Here is a 20,016-nt window from a genome sequence, read left to right on the forward strand (position 1 = left end):
TTTTTATATGTTAGGTGTACTATTGCATTTTTACACCTGGCAAACTGATCTCTGAGCACTTCATATGGGAGGCTGAGAAACTGCTTTTCTGACATGAAGGTGCATATGCCAATCACGTGAACTCAAGATGTGAATCAGTTTGTTCAAATAAGTATACTCAGTAGATTAGAGTTGAGAGTTTATTTCTGAATATTAGATATTCATGAGATCCAACACCTGTCAAAAAGGTTAAGTTTTATGTTTTTTAAGTTCCTGACATATTATGCAGCTCTTCTGAAAAGTTGACTTGTTTCGAACATTTGAAACAGTATCTACAAAAAGTAATTTTGGATATTAAGCCAAGCTTTCACCATTCTGGAGGGTTTCACTTTGAATTTTCATGCCTCTGTTCTTTCTTATTGAACCGAGTCAATGAATCGAATTACTTAATTCATTGGCCAGTTGCAGCCTAAGGCCTCAGAAGCATGCTACTGACAATTTTTACTCAAGCTGCCTCCTAGATTTTTAACTTTAATCTCCTCGATTTTATTCCAAAGTGCTCAAGTGACTTTAAGCTGTACTGAGGGGTTTTTTGAGCCAGCAATTACAAAAAGGAACAAATCATGGCATGTATCACTGTAGTTGTGTAGGTGACTTTTTAAACACTTTTAAACATTTGACCTGTTGATAATTTTTTTTTTTTTATGGAGTAAGGAAATATCATGTCAAAAGGAAGTATCGTGAAAAGCAACTGTGTGACTTTAAGGTCATTTATGCTTCTGTCTTTGTTAGTAAATGGAAGTTCAAAAGATAGCCTTTCAGTCTTAAAAAATCTGGAGATATATTGTAAGTTAATTTTGCTCAGATTTATTTTTTCTAAGAATTTTTGAGTAGTATGCTGTTGGATAATTAAAGTTTCTAAATATTGGAGGATTTTCAAATGTGAGAATATGGCTTTGGTCATGATGCAATACATGAGTTTTTGGGTTTTTTGTTACAAAATCCCTTCTCACGTAGTAAGCTATGTGGTCAGGGAAGGTATTTTAAGGCACTAAAAGCTTTGCCAAAAAGTCTCAGCGTCTTTGTAGAACTGTGTCTCAGTTTAGCATGACAGGTAACAGTATACTGTATTGAATTTCTTTACTATGTTGTGAGATGAAATCCTGAAGTGGGGAATTTTGATGATGTAGCAATTTTGGTAATGTGTGCTTAAGTGCTACTTATTGTTTAACATGAGATGATCAGAGATGGAAAGGCTGTAAGAGTCACAGAACAACTTAGTTACCTGCTTTAAAAAATCCAACTGACTACAAATAATTGTTTGACAATTCTTGTCAATTGATGATTTGCTTGTCAATTTTTTTTCTCATGCTTTTCTTCTAAAAATCGTTTTGATTTGTTCTTTTCTTACTTTTGATACCTAAATGATCCTACAAACTATTGGTAAGCATAAACCTTTCACTGTAATGGTATGTGCTCTTACCTGTTAACGACATTCTAAGACAAGAGTAAAAAGAAACCTTTCTTTAAGGAATAAACTCTGAAATATTAAATAAGTTAGTTGAAAACCTCTCTGAGTACCATTTCATTGAACTACATGACCCATTTTATTGGAAATCATTTAGATAAGTTTTGTGATCTCTGAGAGAATTCTGCAAAGACATGGAATTTTTTTTCCCTAGGTATTAAAATGCCTGCAAATAAAATTATTAAATAATAGCACTTTTTTGCTTAGATTTAACATTTTCTCATAGGTGAGAACTGAAAAATAACCTTTTGTGAAACTGTGAAAAAATCTTTGGCTCTTGTTAGCATTCAATAAACAGTGCAAGTTTGATCTCTTCTGTTTGTATCTCTTGACAGCTACTTTTTAGCCTGCTTGCATTCAGCATGAGATTCCATTCCGCACGCACATGAGATCAGTGCGTCAGTGGACAGTGATACTTTTGGAAATTGTTATTTTATTTTCTTGTTTAGAGGTCTTAGCATGGCATTCAGCCTTGCTATTAAATGTTAGTTGTGTTTCAAGTCATCATAGAAAACGTGTTAAATTAGCAAAATGTCCAGAACTTTTCTGTGGAATCACAAGCCTTTTCGTAGCTTTTGTCAGTTAAATTATTGGTGGAATACAGTGAGGTGTAACTTCCGGCCAGTGCGCTTTGGCACAAGGGTAGACTTTTTTTGCGATTCTTAAAATACTTTGTCTTATTTCATAAGAATTGTGAAATATGCTTTAATATAGATATATGTGTGTATATCTATTTTCTTGGTATGAATTTATGTTAAAAAAAAAATTTGGATAAGCTCTTTACTTCCAAGGGTGCGCAGTACACAAAGTTACCAAGTTCAATAGTACTAGAAGTGAACTATTTCTGTGTGCAACTTTTGAAACACAATGTATAGTTCTCTAGATGATGTGTATAACATCTCTCTCATTGACAGACTAGACCTGGCTGAGTAAGATGAAGAGTTTTCTTTTCTGAGGCAAGAATGATGTGCCCATGAATCACCATGCACTTAATCAGTGATCCATTTGTTAATCAGTGCACTGCTCATGTTTTTTAATTTTCTTTACAAACTCATTTTTGAGTCAGTGCTGTTTATATTCAGTTAATGGTAAATAATTAGTAAGCGTTAAGCTGTCTCTTCTGCAAGTTCTTCGAGGAAAAAACAGTGTAGCGTGTCTTTCTTATCTTACCCCCACTGTATTTTAACTGTAATTTATCAAGGCAAGATTTCAGGAAGAGGTAGTATCTTTTGTTACATCAAATCACATACGTGGGGAGAACATGGACAAAGTTCTTCAGGGTAAATGCATGCTATGGTTTACGTTGCATCTTTGGCTGCAATATCAATTTAAGCAGCCAACCTATTGCTTGAATCCTGCTTCTATATCACAGGGCAGCTACCCTATAGTTGTAATGGACCAGCAGTTTCTATGTCCATGGTGCAAACTGGTTTGAGAACCTGCTTTGGCTTAAAAATATTTTTGAGATATTTTCATTCAGATCACTTTCCTCATCTGATTGATAGTCCTGCACATAGAGTAGATTGAAATGAATGCACATGAAGAGCAGCAGTGTTTTGTGATCACTGCTGAAGATTTCCTTATTGTAAAGCCCTGGACACACCAAACACTGAGGTGCATCTAAAGGATGGCAACAACTGCTGAATATGTTACCTAACTATGTTAATCTATCATGACTTAAAGGAAAAAGTGAAGGTTAGCAGTTTAGGAATGGAGAGTTAACTAGCAAAGGCATAAGTGACAGCAAATTAATATCTGTGGAGTAGTGAAACCACAGATTAATGTGACTTTAAGGAGCCCTCTCCCAGGAGGGACTACGGGGGCCCAGAAGGTGTGGCTGATGCTGTGGGCACTGTTTTTATTGTTGCAGTCCAATCATGGCCTATGGGGGATAACAACGAGAAAACTGTGATGAGCAAGAAAATAAGTATTTCTATTATGCTTTTGTGGTTCCACAGTCATTAATAAATACTGGATCTGTATGCTGCCAAGTCAGCTGAGCTCACTGATTGGTTTGGATTATGTATGGGGCTACACAGATGTATTTGTAGTTAAAATATAAAATATAAAACGTGCCAGTCTGTTTTTGTTGTGTCTGTACAAGTTTTGGGAGGACAGTTACACCTGGTCTAGTGTAAAGCCTGCTAGGTAAAAATCAGTCTGTGAACATTTTTTATAAAAATTTAAATCATCAAAGTGATTTACACTAGATAATGTTCTGTGGAATGTGAAATTACTTTTTTTAAGTCCATGATTTTTAGTATCAAATAATAATATTAAATTAGTTCCAAGTCTTGTTCGTTTGGAGGTGGGTTATGTCATGTTTATGAAAAGTGGTCTGATAGTAACTTTGTCTCTGTACTTCATTGCTTATGTCAGATTATCCTTATGAACACTGGTTGTATATTTGAAGTATTTTGCGTTAGCTCATGAAGATAATCCTAGTAAAGGGATAATGAGTTTCAATTCAGAATAACTATCTCAGCACAGTAAATGAGGTGAAACCTTCCTCCAGCTGTAAAATGAGAAGTTAAAAGGATCTGAGTGAAAGATAATAATGGTGGTGTTTAGAGATTTGTTTAGATCTTTCTTGTTTAGAACTTTTGTCTTGGGCTTTGGCTTTTGCTATGAGAATATGTAGAAGGATGCAGCATCTAGAGACGTGCTGATTTTTATCCCTCTTATTAAAATCATTAATCCTGTGTATCTGGTGTTGGTTTTGCTCTTTACTTTCTTTTTCCCTGGCCAGGCACAGGTCTTCCCAGAGTAGTGTTTTTCCTGTTCAATGTGTTACTGCTCTTTTGTATGTCAGGATTAGTCTCGGTAAATACTGGTAGTACTGTATACAATAGATGAAGACTGTGAAATATTGCAAGCATTAACATGTAGTTCACCTAACATGTACAGTTCGCAATGTATTTTGCATTAAAAGCTACAGGTTATTTTCTTCTTGTTGGTTTTGAGGAACTGTGACTTGTGCTTACCTTATGTAGCTATAGCAAACGAACAAAAACCCACGCCACAAAACAAAATAAAAATAGCTCAAACCAAACCAACCAAAACGTAACCCTGTTCTTAAATGGATCTTTCAGTCTGCCTTGAACCAAATAACTTGCTTGCAGATGGAAATGTCAAGAACACAAAGTGGAAGTTTGGAAGAAGAAAGCAATGATTAAGCATTTTATGGCTTTATCAATAGATTTGTCTGAACTGTCTGCCATTTTGTGTTTTACTGTTTTTTCACTTGTAGAAGAATGAAATTATTAGTATTTAGTAGGATACCTGCTTGTTATCGAAGACCTTTGGCTTTATTTCTGTTGGGGAAAAATGTAGAACAACATTGATATTTTCTTTTTTTTTTTTTTTAAAAAGGGCATCTTCTCATGGGAAAAATACACTCTTGCTTCCACTGGGAGCAAAATGAAGCAACTTCCAGTTCTGTCTAGAGTTTCTTGAGAAACACTTTTTTTTGCATTTTGTGACAACTGGGGGAAATATTGCCTATACCTGACAAAAAGTCATTAATTCAGATGTGGCTCACACAAAAACTTTATGAATTTTAGTTGCAAATTGTACTAAAAAATAAGTCTGAGTTCCACTGAAACACTGTTTTAAAAACCTTATTAATTTTTTCTTGTTGCACGTGTCCTTTTAAGAGAAGATTCTATTATTCATATGCTTAGTGAAACATTCCTAGCATGTTTTAAGTTAACAGCTTAGCCCTTTCCTGTGGAACATTGTGTTGTTTACTTTTGTAATTTCTCTGGAGGCTGCTCTTAACTGTGGTCATGCTGGACAGGATAGCTGCAGTGCTGTCAGGCAGCAGGAGTAGACTTAGATTTTCTTTTGTCAACAGGTCTTTAGAATTCTGTTAGTCTGATTCTGGAGTCTGAATATTTTACGTTAGCCTCACTTCCCCTTTGTGCTAAGGATTTGGACTCTTTAAGCATGCTTTCTGGTATGACCAGGACCAAATCTGACTGATCATCTGACCAAGGGAAACTTAGCTCATTTGTACTTTAATTTTCTGCTTTAAACATACCGTCATGGAGAAAAACAACTGTGAAGGTGATGGAAGGCTCTTTGGGGAAAATTATTGCTTAATCTTCAGTGTAGAATGGATAAAGGAAGATGTAATGACGTAAAATGTAACTGAAAGGATATAATTATAAGGAGACCTCTTTATTGTTTTTAGCAGACTGTTATGCAGGAAAAACCTAAATGAATATTGTTATTCAGAAGTATATCTCATTGCTCCTTTTGGTTTGCTGTGTTGGTAATACATTTTTCTTCGACAAGAAGTAGTAATGAAGTAACTTAATTACTAATAAAAGTGACTGTCACAGGTAATATACCTGCCAATTTGTCCTTTTGATAATACATAACAAGTGATTTAGTGTTTTAGTTGCTGTTGAATTTTCTTTTTATTAAACTTTACTAGTGATACTTACACATTTTTGTATTACTTCGTGTTTTGAGGGAGCTGTCGAATTAACATGCTGATCAAGCCTGCAAGTAGAAAGTTATTTCAAGGTCATCCAAATTAGAGGGAGAGAAAACAGTTAATACATCAAATAGTTTGGATTTTGTTCTTCTGAAAGAGACAGGCACTGAAAAATCAAACATGATTTCAAATATGTAAACTACTGATTTTTGCATCCATTCATAAATTTGTCTATTGTTTTTGGTAACCAATCAACCAAATAAGCACTACCATTTTTCTCTGTGCATTTCCCACGAGTAGCATACTGCATCTTTTTGTACGTGAAATACGAGGAAGTTTTTCCTCCCAGCCCAGGCTCTCTGTAATTAACAATGACCTGATAATATTAACCTGAACTGGAGAGGGGCTTATGATATTCTTAAATATTACACCACTCACTTTGAATTGGAATGAGTGGTTAAGCTAGTGTGAAAAATAATTTATCTGGAGTTAATGATGTGATATTATTACTTTATCTAGTTAAGTTGGCAAGTTTGTTTGGAGCATAAATGTTTGTAATTTATGAAGCAGAACTGCTTCCTATGTGACACCTACTACGTTAGTCATAACACTGAAGTTCATATGGATTTAGATGTCTTGTTAATAATTAGTAAGCTCATTTTACGAAAACAAGTGTTTGAAGCCTTTTTTACGTTGAATGAACAATTGAGAGATGAATACATAGTGTCATTAATTGATAACATGGAAGTCCTAATATTCTTATTTTTATCAGGAGGAGCCAGAAAAGAGTCTAATTATAAGGCTGAGAAGTTAGTTTTTCTAATGGGATTAAGCACAACAGAAATGCTTGACAAGAACAAAAACAAAAGTGGTAGATTAAAGCTGCTTTAGTATACTATAAATAATAATAAAAAAGCTTTTGATTGTTGAACAGATATTAATGCTACATTAAACCTTTACACTTCAGAAAGGGAGGAGTGAAACAGAATTGTAGCTAAGACATGTTGCAAGCTTTCTGTATTGTAGTGTGTAAGGTAAGTCATAAATATTAATCTAAAACTGCTTATATAATCAGGCAAACAAAGAAAAATGTCTGCCTGTTTGGGTTTCAATAATTACTCTGTGAAATCTTTAGCTTTTGTACTTCCTGATAGTCCCATTACATGGAAAGTTTGTTAGTTCAATTACTGCTACTGGTTTTTACCTTGTAATCTGCTGAGCATTTCAGAATAGTTTGTAAATTCAGAATTAATGAGAGATATCACTCTAGCTAAATCATATCTGGGCTTAGTTTAGCTCTTTTTTGGGCATAATCTACACTGATGAATTACTGGGTTCAAAGTACTCCCTCTAATACAAAAAGAAATTTGAAAAGAATACTTGAAATTCAACTCAGGTATAATTACTTTTATTTTTTATTTTTAATCAATGACATCACCTCTTGGCTTGTCAAATTGAAGCTTTTTTTTCTGTTTGCTTTGATTATGTGAAGGATACATGTTGTCTGGAACAAAACACTAAATTAAAGGCAAGCACTAAATTAAACAAATTGAATTAAACTGCTTTGTCTTGGGGAACTTCCCCAGGGAAGAGGGAGAAGGCAGAGTGGTAATTCAAGAAAAGGAAAGCGTGAAATTCATAGGTAGTTGTGACCTGCCGCCAGAAGGGAAACTATGAAGATTTAAGAGATTTGGCAGCAGTCCAAGTCCCTGTGCTATCGTTGAAGGTAGTGGATTGATATTCACGTTATTCAGCTGTGCTTTCATAATGTTACCCCATTGTTTCTACTCTTCTTTGGATGGCTGTATCAGGAGGCATTTCAAGAGTTGCTGTAACCTGAAAAACACAGGTGACAGTATTGTTGTGGTAGCCTGCTATGCCCACTAGAGGGGTCAACCGGTCACTGCTTCTGTTTTCATCTAACTGCTGTTGTAATTATTGTAGGTTTTCTTTTTCTGCCCTGGGACTGCTCCTCTGGTGCTCCACCTCTGGCAGTGGCCCTTGTCAGTATTCCTTTTCTTTAATGCAGGAGCCATATAGGGAGGTTTACTTGGAAATTTCTAACAGTGAGGTATTCTGAAGTGTCTTTCTTTTCCATTGAAAATATTTCTACAAACCCTTTTTGGCTCAAATTTCTTTGCTCTAAGGCTACAAGTGGCATTATCGGTTCAACACAATTCCTTTGCCAGGTATGTTATATACTGATGGGTGATCCATCATAAGTGAAACTTTCATTCAATTTTGTAGTATAATGGTTCTCACAGGAGTAGCTGAAAATCTTGCTGACCACAGATTGTAAGTTCCTTTTATCCTTGCTTCCTGTTTCTGCTAGTTTCCCCATCACATTCTCTTGATGATAACATGTTACTGCTACTATTTAGACCTTTGATATTTGGGAACCCTTTTCTTTTTGGAGTTCTTCCCCCTTAAGCTGTAGGCTGTGTAAGAAGAATGCCAGAGCTCAAACATCATCTTTAACCTTGATTTGAGTTTTATTTTTTCTTGCTTCTCTTGGCAGGGATCCAACTTAAACATAGCTTGCTCTGTAAATTGGTATACTTTTTCATTCTTGTCATTCATCCAGCCCTGTTGGCTTTCATGAACATCCTCCATCAATTGGTGCTTTCTTGACACTTTGACTCAAAAATGGAGAGTACAGACATAGCTAGACTTTGTATCCAAAGAGGCCACACTTGACACCACACTATTTACCTATGCGCAACAACTTGTGCCTCAGTGTAACTGTGGTGCTTACGCTCCTTTGACCCATCACAGATTTGCCTGGGAAGAGGGGACTTCTAGCTCCAACCCTATTAAAAAAACCAAGTAAGAGTGCAGAATATATTACTCATGAATTATTGACAAAGTTTAATGCCATTTGTGCATTTTGCATTATTCCCAGATCAAAATACTGTGATGAGTTTAACTGTTGAGTGCTGTGTTCATCAAATAATTCAACTGAGAACAAAAGTTAATAGGTGTTTTATTAGAGTCAGTTGCCATAGGATCTCCTCTGATAGGAATAAAATTGGACACAGTTTTATTTTGTCCTATTGAATTCAATATCAAAACCTACACTTCAAGGCATGAGTCAAAATTATTTTGACAGTGGCTGTTCTTAATGGTCAGTTCAAACTAAAGCATTAGCAGTGAGATGCACTAATTGGAGAGTATGGTAAAATGGAAAATATAAATAAAAGTTGATATACCTGTAGGAAATTACATAGTGTGGTGTTTTCAGTTTAGAACACAATTATCTCTTGCCTTTGTTTTTCAGGTAGCTGAAATGCATGGGGAACTGATTGAATTCAATGAGAGGCTGCACCGTGCTCTGATGGCTAAAGAAGCTCTCGTGTCCCAGATGAGACAAGAACTAATTGATTTGAGAGGGCCGGTAAGTGTTTATTACAATGTAGAATACCACTCTGGAATATGCTCAAAACCATTGCTTGTGATGAAGTGAAATATGTGTTAGCTTATAAGAAATAACAGCTAACACCACATCTGTGAAGAACACCTTATTGGTATTTTTGATAGTGTTTGATTCTCTTTAGCAGAATTGAAAGTAAAACAGATATATTCAGACAATAAAATTGTTTTCTCCCAACTATTGCTTCACTTTGGCTTTTTGTGTTAAAAGATTGTGTTCAAATTTGAAAATGAACAGGGAGGAAATGAGTCAAAAATGCTCCTAATAGTTGTCCGTCTTCTGAGGGAGGCATATTTAGTTTTTGTTCATATGCTTATGTGGTATTGCTCTTTACTACTTTGTTTGCACTGGAAGCATTCATGTAAAGTGACTGATGACAGTTCTGCGTGCACAGGAGAAGCAGGATTTCACCTATAATTTTCAGCCTTTTAGATGGAAACAATCACACTATTGTGTTAAGAGATGACAAGTAATAAATCACGTGTGTTATAGCTGTAGTTTCTTACTCAGGGATTTTGGGCTGTGTCCCTGTTCAGAGGTTTTGTTTTTAATCATGTATCTCCATATCCTTATCCAGTAGTTAGATACTGATACTATATTTTAATGTATCAGATACCAGGAGAAAACTAATTCCTAAAACTTTTTAAGGAGTGGAAGTGGTACTATATTTTAAGGGCTAGCTAAATTCTAGTTGTTACTAGTTATTATTGTCCAAAATGAAACTGAATTGAATACAGTCCTAGACTTTTGCATTATCCTAAGAAGTGGATACATTTTGACTCTGTATTAGTAAATAAAACTCTGTGCTGATAGTCTGTTATGTAGTAGACTTTATTTAGAACTCTCAGAGTTGGTAAAGCATGCAGAAATTGTGGGATAAGAATATCTGATCCCCCTTTGACTTGTTTGAAAATATCAGCCGAGTTCTTAACTTTTTATTACTAAAAGAGTATATAATTTACAGTTTGTTATAAAAATAGCTTCCATGATTCTTCACTGTCTTCTTTCCTTTTAATGTTGATAATCAATTTTAATGGCTGTAATTTATAAATGAATTGTACACAGTGACTTTCCAAATTTCTAATTATTGGGTTTCAGAACTTCTGCAACAGAGGAATATTGAAACAAAAAGTATATGCTTTCAAGGCTATGAGGAAGTATATTGATGTAATGTCTCCATCACTCTGTTTTGCGTTACAATAGACAGCACTTCAATTGGCATCTCAAAATCATTAACCAGTCTGTTTCAACATAGATGTGCAAGCACTGGAACACATTAATGTTACCCTTTTCCTTATTTTCAAAGTCCACACTCTGTCTTTGAGGGTTTTTTTGCAAAACTTTTACTAAAGTTAATTAAAATAACTATATATCTGATGATAGGATTTACCACTTCAGATATAGGCAAAGAGAGGGTGCAAGTTGTAGGCAAGATAGAAGAATATCTGTTCACTGGCAGCACATAGCCTGGCTTTCCAGAGCTCTTGTGCCAGAGGAGGGTGGACTGGACTGCGAACAGACAGCAGCTGATGGTGGTAATTGAGAGGTCGTACTGGCCCTTCCCACCTCATTCCCCCAAAAGAGGGCAGCAGAGGTGTTCAGGGCTCCATATGTATGCCATATATATATGCCTTAGAGCTGTCTTGGCTCTGCACGATTCTTTTCCTCTGTTCCTTTCTCTGGCAGCAATGACTTTTTTTGCTGAGCCGTATCTCTTTAATCTTGGGAAGGTAAAATTCAGTTTTGTCTTGTGTATTGGGAGGTCTTGAACTGATCCGTCAAAGCATTGGCAAGTAGATTTTCTTTAGTCCTCTTTGAAATTTTGTATTGCTTTGCAATAAATAAATACATACAGATTGCTCTATAATAAGCAAGCAATAACTATATATATGTTTCTTAGGCAGCAAATATTCTGAAAAATAGTATATTCATGCAACATACATTATAGAGATACACTGAACCAGTACTTAAATAATATAGAAGCTGTCTCTGGAAGTTCACAACTTTTAGCTGTTTTTCTTCATCAAAAGACACTTACTATTCTGGGTTATGGTTTACGTTTTACAGTATTTAAAGGTGAGAAGATATCCTTTTATGTTTAACTAGCTTTAAGGTAAGGTAAAAAGCTATTGCTGTTTCAGTTCTGAATGCTCTTTCAATCTTGTTTTGTCACAACTGCTACTTTTGATTCTGCAGGTGTTAGTCCATCATTGCCATCTTAATAAACTTTTGTGACTATATAATGTTTTGTAAGAACACAGCTTAAATAAAGTGATCATGCATCTTTCTCTTAATGGCATGTTGGTTTTAAAAGAAAGTGATCACTAGGTTTTTGAAGAGATGCTTCATCTCTTCCCATAAATTGTTTATACAGGAAATGTACTTTCTTTTAGCATACTTTGCTTATAAAGGCCTAGTAATAATACTTTTTTTCCTGGGTTTTATATAGCTTTCAAAGTGACATGCTTTTACAAACCCCAGTTTGTTTCTTTACAAAACCATAGCAAATTCTAACATGAAGAACTCACAAGGGTGATATGTTCATAATCCTGTTGCATGGTTGTTTATTTTTCTTTTATTGTTTCTCGGTAATAGTTTTTATTGGTATTTAAAAGATTGAATGTTAAATTGTAATTTCCTTTCTAATATTATGCTTTCTTAATAGAAAGCATAATAACCAGTGTGTGGGAATTATTTCTGTTTTGTAAATATAGGTCCCTGGAGATTTGAGTCAAACATCTGAAGATCAGAGTTTGTCAGATTTTGAAATGTAAGTTTCATAATACACATATTTTTTTCTTTGTACAGTCTTTATAAGAAAGCAGAATAAGCAAACAGATTCAATAAGTTGCTTTTCCTGTATTATTTGCAATAGCTGAATTCTCGGCTGCTGTGTTCCATTGTTAAAAAGTATGGAGAGCTGCACAGTCCATGTCCTACTGTAGTTTTTAATAATGTTGAATGCAAGGAGTTTAGATTTATGAAGATTCTCTTGGAGTGCTCTTTCAGTGCACTAGGTCTTGGTATTCTAACAAAGCATCAAAAGTTACTGTTTTCTGTTGCTTTGGGTTTGATAGATGCTAGATACTATTCATAACGTGCTGGACTTTCTCATTTTTACAGAATAACTCCTAATCAGTGCATACACATAGTACTAACAAACATCCCACAAACACCCCAGTTGGTCATCCCAGATCATTGCAGAGTGTTGTGATTTGGAGTTTTGCCTTTATTAATCAGACTAATGAATCTAGCTTTTTGAGGATGAGGGGGTGAAAATGTAGTCGATGTCTTTAAATCATAGAAATTTGGAGCTGAATTACAGAGTGGATGGAAACGCATTCCCCATAATTGTGCAGTGCTCTTCAGTTATTTAATGAACTCAGTTTTTTGCTGAATTTTGTGGACAAAACTGTTGAGTTTGTTGAAATAAATAGTTTTTATTTCCTGTGTATAATCAAATGTTTTCAAGGGCACACTGTAAAAAACCCAAACCCAAAAAACGCACAAAGGGAATTGCTTCAGTGCTGGTTTTCAGTTATGTTAATTTTAGAGAACAATTTCAGATACAGCAGGTATAAAAGGTTCAGGCAGAACTACAATTTTTGTGATACTCTATTTGAAATGTTAAGTTGATTTGTTAATCGATCACTTTGATCATTATGTAAATCACTGGAGATAGTTGCTTTGCAATTCTTATACATAAATATGATTCCATATTTTAAGTTTTTCACTCTCTTCCTCAGATCAAATCGGGCTCTTATTAATGTTTGGATTCCCTCAGTCTTTCTGCGTGGAAAAGCGGCTAATGCTTTCCATGTTTATCAGGTAAGTGATATATCTTAACACAGTAAAAGTTTGTGACTGAAATGGCACATTTTAATAATTTAAATATCTCAGTCTAATTTCATTAGAGAGCAGCAGCAGCCATATATATTCATCCAGATGATTGTGTTGATTATCCAAATAGCATATTTTGAGGGTTGGCTTTTAATAGTTTAAAAGCATGCTAGTAAGGTGACTGCATTGGCCAGGGAGTACAATAATTCAATATTAATCAGTAATGCCTTCTTCAATATGCACATACATATTCTATTTCAATTTTGGGGATATCAATGAGCAGAAATGTTATTGACAGACCAACAGACAGATGTGGCTTATTGTAGTAGCTCACTCAGAAACATTTTGAATGATGCCACAAGTCTTCACTGTGTGTCATTGGACATGCTCATAGTGTGTTCTGCTTTAGCTGGGTGTGAATTTAGGGGTTTGTGCTCTAGCCTGCCTTGTAGTTGAAGCATTGAAATCCTATACTGTTCCTTGATTCCTGGATTCTTGGTTTCGGAACAATTATATCCTCTGTGGTTGGAATGCAGGACAAACATTAAACACACTTTAATATGCTGTCCCTGGCTGTTTGTATTTCTTTATTTGTGGATTATTAGCAGCTGCAAAATTTTTCCACTTGTTTCAACCACATGTACTTAGCTCAGAACAAAGTTTCTGAAGCTTTTTAACATTCCTCTCACTCTGAATGGTGATTTTGATAGAATTTTGAATCATTTATGAAGTGATGGCAGATAGTTGAAAAATACAGGAAAAAACCCACCTTTCAGCCAAAGACAATGAAAAATAAGACTTTAGCTAATAGAAAGAAAAGCTAACAATACTGAACAGTTAGTAATTTGTTCAAAAGCGTTGAATAATCAATCAAATACAGGTGCACAAGTGTTTGTGGAAACCTAACTTGTTGACAAGTGTGATTATTTTTGTCTTTCTGCCTCTCACATATTCCCCCACGCTGCTGTCACTGGCTACACATTCTCAAACCCAGACACCAGGCTGCTAACGCAGAAATTCTTAGAAACATCAGTATCCCACCGCACCACATCTCTGTTACTCTAATGGTGTTGCAGTTCTGTGACCAGTAGAGGAACTCTGGTTTCTCCTGCTTGTTTCCTAGGTTGCTGTTTTGTTCTTTTTGTTCTGCTTTGTCATTTCTTAGGTTTCTCTAGTTCCTATTGCCGCACGCCATTTGCTTTTCACGCCCATCCACCATTTCTTCACCAGGTTGGTCAGCACGTTGGCAAAGATGGTCTTGTCCCACTCTGTCAGGTGGATTTCATCTCTCCCAGCAGTCCTTGATCATTAGAGACAGTCCCATGATTGTAAAAGCCAAATCTGTCAGTGGTATCTTCTGTGCAACTGGGTATTGATCCATAGGATCCACTGCGCCTTCACAAAATTTTTCCCTCACTGGCAGGATCTAGAAGACCAGCTCGGCCCCTGTGCACTTCACCTTGTCCCCAGTGCTGTTTAGTCACCCTTTTTTGGTAATATTCTTCTCTGGAATTAATGTTGCTGCTTGTGTGAATGAACAACAAAGGGTAATATTAAGGGGTACCTATCACGTACTACTTTAGAAGCTTTGAGTTTTAAAAGTTCAGTCTTTCTTCAAGCATTTTTACATCTAGACTGTTGATCAAGCAAAAGCTGGAATGTGATGTACCCCAGAATTTTTTTCCCCTCCTGAAGTTGTGTAGATATTTTGAGTTTCTGGCAGATAACTACAGAATAAGACCATTCTGGAAAAATATTTGGTATCTGAATGACGAGGTCTCTTGTGTTTGCAACAATATGACACTTGACTGTCTACATTCTCTGACTTTTTTTTTTTTGAGTTATATCTGCAGTACAGATTGAAATGAAGGCACCCAGTGAATAACTCTTTAATTTTTAAGTGCATTTCTGACTGTCTAGACTTGGTACATTTATTAATGATGGTGAGAAATGACATGTAACAGTACTGTCTGTACAGCATTAATTTTGTGTCCTTTAAATGTTACTGATATTTGCTGTTATGTGAAAGACGGGGCGGGGGGGAATATAACCCAGTAGTTGATCTTATCTTTTGCTGATATTCAGGAAAGCTTATGTGGATGCAGTGAACACAGTTCCACATTTCTTTCAGATTTATGTGAAAAGTTAATATAATTTCTAATTATCAAATCATGGACATGAATTATTGCAGTGGGAGACTTATTGCAAAGAAGCACTGTAAAATCTCCATATAAGTTGTGAATAAGTAAACTTAAATTATGGCATTCTCAGATGTGTTTACCAATGGTCTGTTGCTCTCACAGGTTTTCCTTCTCATTTGGCTGAGTAGTGCAAAGTAGAAACAAAACAATTTTTGCAACTGCTTGTGGATGAGGAGAAAGTTAAGGTATAGGCAGCTCTTTAGTAAGAAGAAATACTGTAATAAATTAAGGAACAGTAGGAAAACTGTCTTGAGAACTTTTAATAGTATACAGAGTTCAATACTAATGTTATTACTGCATAGGGAGGCCATTTTGTTAAAAAAAAGAAATGTTGCCAGTTTGGAGGTCCTGAGTGGTTAAATGGCCATTAAAAATGTAGGAAGAAATGAAAGAAAAACACATAATCACATATCTGAAAAAGGGTCATGGAGAATTTGTGTGTATTGCAAATTGTTGCATTTTTATCAACACTTTCAGGAAGGTTCTTTTAATTGAGGTTTGTTAGCATCATTACTACTAAGACATGAACCAGAAACCCTTTATTTATAAGGTTGCTATCTAATATGCCAAATCTTTTTTTTTTTTAAAGTAATAAAGTGCTTTTCATTAAGGTATGAAAAGCATACCTTAATTAAGGCCGTACTTTAATTAATACCATTAAGGCCCTAGTGAGACCTCATCTGGAGTACTGTGTCCAGTTTTGGGCCCCCCAGTTCAAGAAGGACAGGGAACTGCTCGAGCAAGTCCAGCGGAGAGCTACCACAATGATCAGGGGACTGGAGCATCTCCCTTATGAGGAAAGGCTGAGAGACTTGGGTTTGTTCAGCCTGGAGAAGAGAAGACTGAGGGGGGATTTCATCAATACCTATAAATATCTAAAGGGTGGGTGTCAGGATGATGGGACTGGGCTCTTTTCAGTGGTGCCCAATGACAGGACAAGGGGCAATGGGCACAAGTTGGAACACAGGAAGTTCCACCTCAACATGAGAAAAAACTTCTTTCCTGTGCGGGTGCCAGAGCAGCGGCACAGGCTGCCCAGAGAAGTTGTGAAGTCTCCTTCCCTGGAGACATTCAAACCCACCTGGATGCAGTTCTGTGCCCCCTGCTCTGGGTGTGCCTGCTCAAGCGGTGGGGTTGGACGAGATGATCTCCAGTGGTCCCTTCCAACCCCTACCATTCTATGATTCTGTATATTAGAATTGAATTAACAAACATTTATTCTTTGAAGAATTTAATTTACTTTCAATTTCACTTGTAACTTGATACCAAACTTTGTTACTAAAGAGTTCAGTACTTTTCATGCAGTTTGACTGTGCGTGAGTATACAAATGGCATTGTGAAAGCCTGGAAAGAATGCATAATTCATATATACTATAGACGTTCTGCACTTTTTCTTCAACAGGAAAAATATTAAGATAAACTAAGCTTCCCAGTTTATAAGAGGTTCAGGGCTGTATCCAAAATCTGGTGAAGTGAGTCAAGGGTTAGATGTTGCTCTCACTTCGTTTTGGTTAAGGGCCTAACTACAGTGACTTGAAAAAAATTTAGTGTTTTTATTAGTTCTGCTTTTGCACCTTATTTCTATTTATCATTGGCATGACATTTTAGAAAATATATTTTGCTGGTACAGAGTGGGTTTTAATAGACTTCATCCATTACTCATCATCAATGGAAAACAAAGAACTTGTGATTGAAGGCTAAGCCTTTTGAGAAGAGGAAAAAAGGAAGCAAAATATCATTGCAGTATTCTAAAAGATTGAAAATTCTAGATTTACAAAAAGATAATTTTGAGAATTTTCTTAAGTTCTTTATGTTCTGTTTATTGGTATATGTATTTGAAAAATGTACAGGTTCTTCTGAATATGCTCTATTCATTATTCACACTAGCAATTTATGGGACATATGTGACGTGGAAAGTTAGAAGTGTCTATCTAGAACAGATGTAGAATGTCTGTGGTCAAGCTAGTTTGTCTTTAATTGCAGAACAGCACTGAATACCATAGAATTCCACTGGTGAACAGTTCTGTATTTGTTCAACTTTGTCTTATAATATTTTTTTAAAAAGTGAGCAAGAATTACCTGTAGAAGTGACCTAAAACTTCTGTAATCCCTATTAAAACTTGATCTTGGTACCTGCTGAAATCTTCCCTTGTGGAAGAATATAGTAATTGCATTCCTGCCAGTTTTTGATCTCAGTAACAGTAGTATGACTGGGAAGAGTGTCTGTACAGCAAGTAACTTTGTTTTTTGCCACTGTTCATGTGAAAAAAAAAAAAAGAAATTTTCCTAAACAGACATACACTCTGTAGCATAGTACTATGATGAAACACTTGAAGTTATTGCCATGTCTCTGACCAAATATGTAGTCATGTGCTTGCTGAATATATACTCTGCATTTTATAGCGACCAGGAAAGCATTAATTTATAAAACTTTTGAATAGCCTTAATAACAACAGTGTGCATTTATCTTGTTAAATCTCTGCCAAAACATGTGCTCCTGATTACAGGGAATTTGATTCAATGTTGAAATTGTGGAAGAGCATATTTACCAGGCTACCAGTATGTAATGAACAGACAAGGGCTGGGAGTGACAATTAGGATAAATGACTAAGCTCATTTCTGAGCTCTTATTCATAATAAACATTATTTTTGCTCCTTTATAATTTATTTCTCCAATGGCAGAAAATTAAAATGCATGTATAACTCTTTCAGCTACATGAGTAGTTGCTTGTAGTATATCAATGGAAAGGAAAGTAGCAATATTACAGAACATTGATATTATTGAGATCATTACCAACATCTTTTGGAGTTCAGATTTCTCTGCAAGTGCTTGAGTAGCCATAGCTTGAGATTTAAAAACTGACTCTTGGTTTTGCTGGTTAATTCTGGGAAAAAGATGTCAAGCAAACTTTGGAGAAAGCTAAAGTGTGCCAACTGCAACAGGCAAAGTTTGAAATTTGGGTTTGGGTAAGCATCATTTTTAGATATGCTAAATACTTATGACTGTACTTAAAGCTAATTGTAAATTAGCCTTAAGATGCTTAGCCTGCCTGAAAATTACATTGTATGTGTAATACTATTAAGGTAAGATGTTGCTGCCAAATGATGATGTTAAAAAAGGGCATGTACATTGACCACTGCTTTTCCAAAGGCAGTTCATGTAAATGTATTTCCGACATGGCTTGATTTCTTTTGTATTTTCTGTTATAAGAAAGCTATTGAGGTTGTCCTCTCCCCTCCTGTCATGACGCTTCTTGTTAACTAACCTTTCCTGATTTGAAATTGTGTATCTCTGGAGCATTTCACTTGGTTGATAGAGGAAGACAGTGTGCCAGTGGAGACTTGCTATGTCACATTTATTGTTGATGCACTTCAGAATTGTTGTGCCTCTTCTGTCCCTTTTGTTCATAAATGTGTATTTTCTAGCAAAAAATAAACTACTGGATACGTATCACGTGCCTTGGAAATGACCAAAAGAGGGTGGAAAGAATTGCAGAGCACCTCAAATAGTTTGGAAAAGTAGGAACCTAACAGTTCCACTGTGTCTGTCATCTTTTTTCCTGGACTTATAAATGCTTCTTAAGAATCTAAGAATTAGGAGAAATAAGTCTGGGTAGCTGTGCCTCTTTGAAATCAATGCCAATTTTACATTTGTGCTTCTTAAACCAGGAAAAGAAATGAATGGCATGTTAATTTGCTTATCAGGAGGGCCTGATGTGGACAGGAGAATAGACTCCAGCAGGAGTTTTATTATAGTGCTTGCTTTTAAAATTTTTTTTTAAATTAATGCAGATTTGTCATGCTGTTTTGAAAGGTGTTTCAAAGCATTTATTTGTGTTATGTTAATATTCTGATGTTTCAGATGTCATGTTCAAAATCAGTATATCTTCCACCCTTAAAATCGCCAGATGTTATTCTTCAGTGAGTATAGAAGGAAATATTTCCAGGTGCAGCATACTTGTCACACAGTTTCAACCATCAAATAATTTCTGTAATTTTTGTTAAGGACTAAGGATTCTAGACAAACTCAAGAATAAGTCTATGAACTCTGAAATCAAGCAACATTTTAAATGAGTCCTATTAGGTGTGGAAATTTTAATCAGACCTCTGTATTTGTAGAGTTACGCTGCACTTTTGCAGTGATGTTGAACTGGCAGCATTCACTGGTTATGAATCGTAAGAATTTAAAAACAAAGTCTAGAAACATAGCCAAATTTTAAGCTCAATTTGAATGAGTTCAAGGGGACAGTTGTGAGCAGCAGATTTATCAGCGCTTACAGATTAGTACAATCTAATACAGCCTTAAAAATTAACAGAGACGCAGACTTATGAAATTCAACTGTGGAAGTTACAACAATTAGATGGTGTATAAATTTTAGTGAAAAAGCTATTTAGAATTGAATGTGCACTTAAGTGCAGTTACTAAGTTCAATTTTTTTCCACTTGTTTTTTGAAATATCACCATTTCACAATAATTGATGAACTTTCGGATGACTACAATAAATGAATACATTAAATAAAGGCAAAAAATAAACATTGTGATACAGGGCTTTCAAAATTATCCCCATTCTGGATTATTCCTTGTCAAGAATTA

The 20,016-nt window shown here is 35.4% G+C and overlaps 1 protein-coding gene across 9 annotated transcripts in view; it reads left to right on the forward strand.

The window, feature by feature from the left end:
* SNX29 (sorting nexin 29) overlaps positions 1–20,016 on the forward strand; it is a 246,919-nt gene that overhangs the window by 53,729 nt on the left and 173,174 nt on the right. For 7 of the 9 annotated variants that reach the window (XR_010374645.1, XM_064461872.1, XM_064461871.1 and 4 more), the window contains exons 16-18: positions 9,229–9,345; positions 12,096–12,151; positions 13,128–13,209. Coding sequence is in view for 8 of the 9 variants with exons in the window: in XM_064461872.1 (XP_064317942.1) it covers positions 9,229–9,345; positions 12,096–12,151; positions 13,128–13,209 (255 nt within the window). In the remaining variant the exon portion in view is untranslated. Of the gene's footprint in view, positions 1–9,228; positions 9,346–12,095; positions 12,152–13,127; positions 13,210–14,386; positions 15,450–20,016 lie in introns of those variants that run through there. The other 2 variants (XM_064461873.1, XM_064461874.1) reach the window with 2 other exon arrangements.

This window comes from Phalacrocorax carbo, chromosome 10 (assembly GCF_963921805.1).
Source record: "Phalacrocorax carbo chromosome 10, bPhaCar2.1, whole genome shotgun sequence".
In the NCBI taxonomy this organism is placed as follows: domain Eukaryota; kingdom Metazoa; phylum Chordata; class Aves; order Suliformes; family Phalacrocoracidae; genus Phalacrocorax; species Phalacrocorax carbo.